The sequence below is a fragment of the Dama dama genome, chromosome X (genome assembly GCF_033118175.1).
Source record: "Dama dama isolate Ldn47 chromosome X, ASM3311817v1, whole genome shotgun sequence".
NCBI classification, from domain to species: Eukaryota; Metazoa; Chordata; class Mammalia; order Artiodactyla; family Cervidae; genus Dama; species Dama dama.
The window spans coordinates 107,495,678-107,503,356 of record NC_083714.1 but is presented as its reverse complement, the minus strand read 5'-3'; the positions used below and the strand labels follow the sequence as shown (position 1 = coordinate 107,503,356).

The following is a 7,679-nucleotide window of genomic DNA, read 5'->3' as shown; positions in this document are numbered from 1 at the left end:
TATATCAATTCTCAACTCACTGATGACTGAAAAATTGGAGGATCATCATCAACATTAGTAAGATCATTAGGCATCACAGGCCAAACCCATTACAGTGAGACTAGGCCACCACAATTAAATGCAAGCAGGCACACCAAGGCTCCTGGGCAGACAAAAGGCATCTGCGCCTTTTTCTCAGCAGAGTCCACTACAGTAACTTAGGATTTAACCTTATCACATTTCACCAGTACTGCTATCCAGAGACCTCCACGTGCTAGAGAATCTAGAGTAAGCTGAGGAATGTCCTCATCATGCTGTGAGATTTGACATGAAATTTACCGCGGTGTACCCAAAGCTGGAAGAGCAAAGAGTTGGTTTAGGTTGTGCACCTTATAGGGAGAAGCCAGGAGTAGGTTGGGTCTTCCAGATTTCAATATAAATTGCTTCATCCTCCAGGCCTTGCATTTCTAGGCTCAACAGTGCTAATCTGCTTTGACCCCACCTCTTACTCATTCTAGTCTCTGCACCAGCAGGACGAAAAAATTAACTATGGGACAAATTTTCCTGAGGACATTGCTCAAGACAGTTCTGAATATGGAAGTCTCCAGGAAAATTTTTAAAAGACATCCTTTTCCATAGTGTATTCTCTCAGGAATTTTCTGTCACCTATCAATCCAGCCATCCATCCATCCAATACACAGTGTTTAACACATGGTAAGTGCTAACTGCCATGCTTAGCACTGGGAGGGACTGGGGTGTCTGTGTTTATTTTGGTACATAGCATGAGGTTCCGGTTTATGTTGCCATTTAGTAGATAGATACCTAAGGTATTCATTCCAGCACTTTTTACTGACGTGAACTGCCGTTTCCCTTGTAACTCTTAAGACCTCCTTGATTTCCTACTAATATTAACAGTGGAACTTATATAGGTATACGAGGCTCTGCCCCTGGGCGTTCTATTCTGTTCTAGAGACCCTGTACAAGAATATTTAAATCACGGTGGCGTTAAACACGTTTTAATATCTGATAGGGCCAGTTTCTGCGCAGTGCACATTTTTTTTTTCCTCTTTCAGGAACGTGTTCGGGCCCGCGGCAGGGGGCGGGGTCGCGCCTCCTCCGCGGCTCTGGTTCCAGTGGAGCTTCACGGACGCAGAGATGGAAATCCCGAGGCTGCTCCCGGCTCGCGGGATGCGACAAGGCGGAGGGGCTGGCAGCCCCGAGGGCGGCGGCCGGATCCGCGGAGGTCCTGACCTGCGGGCCGGTCAGGCCCCGGCGCGCCGCCTCCTGCTGCTCCGGGGCCCCCAAGATGGCGGGCCCGGGCGGCGGCGTGAGGAGGCCAGCGCGGCTTCTTCGTGCCCAGGCCCGGGCCCGAGCCCGTTGGCGCTGAGGCCCAATGACGCTAGCGGCTCCGGCAGCGGCGGCGGCAGCAGCGGCGGCGATGACTTCTTCCTGGTGCTGCTGGACCCGGTGGGTGGAGACGTAGATACCGCGGGCGCTGGCCAGGCCGCAGGGCCCGTGTGGAGGGAGGAGGCCGGGCTGGGCCCAAGGCTCCTGGGGGGCGAAAGCGGCGCGAACCCCGAGGGCCGCCCTGCGCTGGGCCCCAGCTGCCTGTCGGCTATCCCCGCCCCTGTCCCGGCCTTGGCCCCGATCCCCGCTCCAGGCCTGGGCCCTGCCGCGGCCTTCGCAGGCACTGTCACCATTCACAACCAAAACCTGCTGTTGAGCTTGGAGAACGGCGTCCTCACTCTAGCCACGCCCCCACCGCCCGCCTGGGCGCCTGGGGTCGCCCCTGCCCCGCAGCCCGGGGGTCTGATAGCCCCGCAAGCTGGGATCCCGCACGCCGCGCAGCCTGGAGACTGTCCGGAGCTGCCGCCCGACCTCCTGCTGGCGGAGCGGGCAGAACCTGCGCCTGCCCCAGCGCCCAAGGAGGAGGCGGAGGGCCCGGCTGCTCTTGAGAGCCCCCGCGGGCCGCCAGGCCCTGGCCAGGGCGTGTTGCTGTACCTGTGTCCTGAGGTGCAGTGCGGACAAACCTTTGCCAAGAAGCACCAGCTGAAGGTGCACCTGCTGACACACAGCAGCAGCCAGGGCCAGCGGCCCTTCAAGTGCCCCCTGGGTGGTTGCGGGTGGACCTTCACCACCTCCTACAAGCTCAAGAGGCACCTGCAGTCACACGACAAACTGAGGCCCTTTGGCTGCCCAGCAGAGGGCTGTGGCAAGAGCTTCACCACCGTGTATAACCTCAAAGCACACATGAAGGGCCACGAGCAGGAGAACTCATTCAAATGTGAGGTGTGTGAGGAGACCTTCCCCACGCAGGCCAAACTCAGCGCCCACCAGCGCAGCCACTTCGAGCCTGAGAGGCCCTACCAGTGTGCGTTTTCCGGCTGCAAGAAGACATTTATCACAGTGAGTGCCCTGTTTTCCCATAACCGCGCCCACTTCAGGGAACAGGAACTCTTTTCCTGTTCCTTTCCCGGCTGCAGTAAACAGTATGACAAGGCTTGTAGGCTGAAAATTCACCTTCGGAGCCACACTGGTGAGAGACCGTTCCTTTGTGACTTTGAGGGCTGTGGCTGGAACTTCACTAGCATGTCCAAACTCCTAAGGCACAAACGGAAGCACGACGACGACCGGAGGTTCATGTGCCCCGTGGAAGGGTGTGGGAAATCTTTCACAAGGGCTGAACATCTGAAAGGCCACAGCATAACCCACCTGGGCACGAAGCCTTTTGTGTGCCCGGTGGAAGGTTGCTGTGCCAGGTTCTCTGCTCGCAGTAGTCTCTACATTCACTCCAAGAAACACTTGCAGGATGTGGACACTTGGAAAAGCCGATGCCCGGTCGCCACTTGTAATAAACTCTTCACGTCCAAGCACAGCATGAAGACCCACATGGCCAAAAGGCACAACCTGCGCCAGGATCTCTTAGCTCAGCTGGAAGCTGCAAATTCTCTTACACCCAGCAGTGAACTTACCAGCCAGGGGCAGAGTGACCTCAGTGATGCTGAGCTTGTGTCTCTCTTCTCTGATGTGCCTGGTAATAGTTCTGCTGCAGTACTGGACACGGCATTGGTGAACTCTGGGATCTTGACTATTGATGTGGCTTCTGTGAACTCAACTCTGGCAGGAAACCTCCCTGCTAATAATAATAATTCCTTAGGGCAGGTGGTGGACCCTCAGGCCTTGATGGCCACCAGTGACCTTCCTCAAAGTTTGGATACCTCACTGTTCTTTGGAACGACAGCAGCAGGTTTTCAGCAGGGTCCCTTAGATATGGATGATGTCTCAAGTCTAAGTGCGGGGCCGTTGGCATCTCTGAGTTCTTTGGCTGTGAAAAACTCGAGTCAAGAGCCCCAAGCTTTGACCCCTAGCAGTAAGCTAACAGTAGACACAGATGCTCTGACTCCTTCAAGCACCCTTTGTGAAAACAGTGTCTCAGAACTTCTGCCACCAACCAAAACTGAATGGAATGTACATCCTGACTCTGACTTCTTTGCACAGGAGGAAGAAACCCAGTTTGGATTCTCCAATCCAGCAGGAAACCATGGGTCTCAGAAAGAAACAGATCTTATCACAGTGACTGGCAGCTCATTTTTGGTATGAACTAAACTCTGTTCATTCCTTGCCACATGGCTTACTTTTATTGATGACACTCAATTTTGAGAATATTCTGGACTGAATGCTTAAATACAGTCATTTCTTATAGGTCTGAAGAAGAACAGAGCCCTGGGCTGCAAGTTTGGAGATTTAAATCTTGATCTTAGAGTCTGGAACTGGCAGGTTGTGTGACCTTGAACAAGTCACTTATCCTATCTGAGCCTTAATTTCCTTATTTATAAGATGAGGTGGTTTGAATAGATTGTTCATGAGGTCATTTTAGCTCTATTTTCTTGAGTTTGTGCTCTTTTGCGAAAATTTTAGGACTTTTTACAATGATTAACAACTGCATGTGCTGCTAATGTAAGGAAAAGTGCACTGAGAGTTAATGATTTGAGAACTGGTGTTTAACTTTAAAATTTTAGTCGAAATTTTTTGCAGTGCCAAAATCTCTCTAAAATCTAGTGGTAGTGCTTAAAAAAGAAAGCTGAAAGTCTGGGTTAGCTCTTTTTACATTTTTATCTTTCTAGCCTTTTTTTTTTTTTTTTGATGGAAAGCTGTGTTGGCGAAAGTGCCAAGTGTTTGATATGACTCAGAGTCAGAAATATTGACTTTGAGGTGTTGAAAAAGTGGCCTTAAATAAGTCATTTTCTCTTACTAACCCTTATTTCTCTAGGTGTCATGACGTCATTGTAATTTACACATACCTGATGCATTGTAGACTTCCTTTTCTATCCTATTAGTTAGGTTTGGAGGGAAAATGTTTTGTACTTTGGCATGCTTTAGTGAAATTTTATGACCTTTTCTGCCCTCTCATTCCCTTCTTCAAAGAGAAACAAGTAGCATAAATTAACATCATGTTGTGCAGACAATAATGTTTGATGCACGTTAACAAACAGAAAAGGGAATCTCTGTCTCCCACAGATTAAGGAATTTTTACCACACAATTCTGTGACTTTGCCAACCTGTTCATTAGACCAGGACAGTGTTTTTGCTCTGCCTTCAAAGCTGTCTTGTAGAGTGACGGGAGAGCCTGTGGTTCCAAGAAAATCTGGAATGGACCAGAAGATTTTCTTCCCTCTGTGCTCCAGAGAGTTCACTGTTTGCCTTCTTCCAGAGTTGGAATGAGAGATTTACTTTGCATTTTGAGTAAATTTTATGTCTTACCTGAGCATAGCATTTTATAGTTTATGTAGCACTTTCACAACTGTTATATTTGATCCTCATGATATTTTGAGATAATTGTGGCAAAGTTGCAACTATAAGTCATATTAATATTTACCTAACTCGTGTCTGTGTTTGTGTGTGTGTGTGTGTGTGTGTGTGTGTGTGTGTGTGTGTGTATGCACATCAACTTTCATTCTACTCTTCAGAGTTTCATGGTAACTTTTGTTTATAACCGCTTGTTCTGTTCCACCGTAATTGATGTCTGTTACCTTCTGCCAGCTCTGCCCCCTCTCTAAACTATTCTCTCACATGTGCATTACATTCCTTGCCATGATCTCTGTTTTTTTAAATAGGTAAGTTTTTTTCATGGTCACCATCTCTCAACCATTCAGGACATGGCCCATTTTTTCAGTCCCAATATTTACTGCAAGTCTGAATTAAGAAATTATTTTCTGGAATTAGAGGTCAGAGTGTGTGTATATGAATCAAATAATAGTGAACATATTTTATGTAAGGTTTTAGTGAGACATGTAGTTTTTTATTTTTCTATTTTTTTTTTTTTACTATATAATTCTGCTAGCAAACACTATTGCTCTGAAGCATTCTAATCCAGTACTGTTTGTATGTACGTTTGTCGATAACAATTATCGTAGCACTTTGGCAGTGCACTTTATAATTTGCCATCTTGAAATGCATCTGTACTGTCTAATTTTTAAATTGGTTGTACTCATTCAGTGAAAAAGCAAAAAGTATACATCAGTTTGTAATCCAAAGAAATGGTCAGAGTGTAATTGTTTCTAACCGTTTAACAGTTCTCCCTCAGCACTTTCAAAATATTTTAAGCCCATTTTAGAAATGTGTTGTCATCACTTAAGTCCAAGAGGAAGGTCTTAAGCATCTGTTAATATATATAACCATAAAGACATTTTAAAATCCTGTCATTTTGTTTCTTTTATCCCTCATTAAAAATGATCTTAAAATATGCTTTTGTTATATTCTATAGCATTGTCAAAGGACAGGCTCTATTTTTCTTGAAGATAAAAATCTTGTATTTATGGGCCCATATGGTTTCTTTCAGTCAATTTGGTGAAAAGATTTCTCACTCAATACCTTTTTTCCAAACTGACAGTGAACATAGCATGAAACTACAGTCAGAAATATCACTGCAAACATTATGGTTAATTTTTGTTAGTGTTGGCATAAATTTGCCATTCAGAAGAAAACAATGGGGTATGATTTAATATTATCTCATTTGCTTTTTGTGCTTTTTCAGTCTTTGATTTATTAAAATTTTACCAATTGAAATCCTAATAACAAAATACTTTGTAGAAAGGTTTGCATCCCCAGGGTGTTCATCATGAGTTAAAATACTTTTATCTTGACATTTTTACCTTGATCTCACTATAGTATTACATAATTGAAAGCCTTGAGTAATAGAAGTGAAACTTGATATAAGAGTCGTTTTTCTCTGGATCAAATACTTCATATTCCTATCCAGGAAAAATTAAAAAAGGGTATTTTTGACTATTCCTTGATTCCAGATAAAGCATTGATTAATTCCCTGTTTGTGAATATCCATAATCCCTTAGTAATTACTGACATCAAACAGATCCGCTTGATGATTTGGTAATAAAAGCTAATTTGGTTGCAACTCACTCAAACTATTGATAACAGTGATGATTGAAATATAAGACTGAGCTGAAATTTATGTAATTCATGGTTCTGAACAAAAGATTTGCTTAACAGTTTTTTAGAAAGTGAAATATATTATGTGCATTTAGAGAACAGGTTATCAAGCACTTTGTCAGAACACAACTATATATTAAAAGCAAAACACTTATTACAAATGAATTTTTTATATTTTTCAAGTCTAAGTTGATTTGGTAACATTATAAACTTATTGTATATTTCATGCTAATTTACTGCCTATATACAAAATACAAGACAGAAGAGTACTAGGGATTTAGCTAAGAGGAATAAAATGTGAGCTACTTCTTAATTTTGGAGAGGAAATGCGAATTTACATTAAATATTTCACATCAAAACAATATCAGCAAGTGTGTTTTCAGACATTAAATTAATGGCTTGAGGGAAGGAGGAGCAATAGCTATGCTTTAATGTATTGTTAGATTTAATTACATAGATAAGAAAATAGATAAATTCCAGTCAGGAAAAAAAAAGCACAAGGAAAGAATTTGAAATGCAATTGGTCACAAAACACTTGGAAAGACAACTAGCTCAAATGCAGGATGCATGTTTGATAAGTGCTAGGTCTTAGAATTAGATTGCAAATATGGAACCAATCTCTGAAGAACTATGAAAACCAGTCACACTGGATAGGACTTTATTCTGGACATGTTTAAGAGTCAGTGAAAATATTAATATTTAAGAAGAGAAGTTAAATGATGAACATATAGAAAGTTTAATATAGTAGACATGTACAATGTGAATTTGCTTAGGGGAAATAGGAAAATCATTTAGGACTCTACTGTAATAATTTCACAGTTCTGTGATGAAGGCTTGGACTGGAGTTGTGGCAGAAAAGGACAGATTGGAGATGTTTCTAAATTGGAGAAACATATAACTTGGTGACTCACTGAATATATGAGACATCTATGAGAAAACAGAAGATCAGAAATGATACTTTAAGGATTTTTTTTGAAAACTAAAACTTACATTTCATTAACATAAACAAAAGGTTGGGTATTGACTTTTTTCAGAAATATATACTGAAAGAAAATTAATTTAGGGCATGTTTAATTTATTGAGAAGTGAAGAATCAGTTTACCCTGAATAAACTATACATATTGTGGGTTATACACACCATTAGACAGGGGCCATTTCATCTCTCTTGGCTCCTTCATATAGTCTCAGATTTACATTTAATGTCTGTACACTGGTTTGCCTTTGAGTGTTAATATCTGCAGTCATCTTCAACC

At 43.3% G+C, this 7,679-nt stretch overlaps 1 protein-coding gene across 1 annotated transcript; it reads left to right on the top strand.

The window, feature by feature from the left end:
* The first annotated feature begins 1,134 nt into the window (after positions 1-1,134).
* Positions 1,135-5,722, top strand: LOC133053026 (zinc finger X-linked protein ZXDB). The gene has a single exon (XM_061137799.1). The coding sequence runs from the start codon at positions 1,135-1,137 to the stop codon at positions 3,577-3,579; it is 2,445 nt and encodes an 814-aa protein (XP_060993782.1). The 3' UTR covers positions 3,580-5,722.
* Positions 5,723-7,679: the final 1,957 nt, after the last annotated feature.

What these genes read in the sequence shown, in the direction of transcription:
- LOC133053026 (XM_061137799.1), top strand. Translation starts at nt 1,135, where the DNA reads ATGGAAATCCCGAGGCTGCTCCCGGCTCGCGGGATGCGACAAGGCGGA.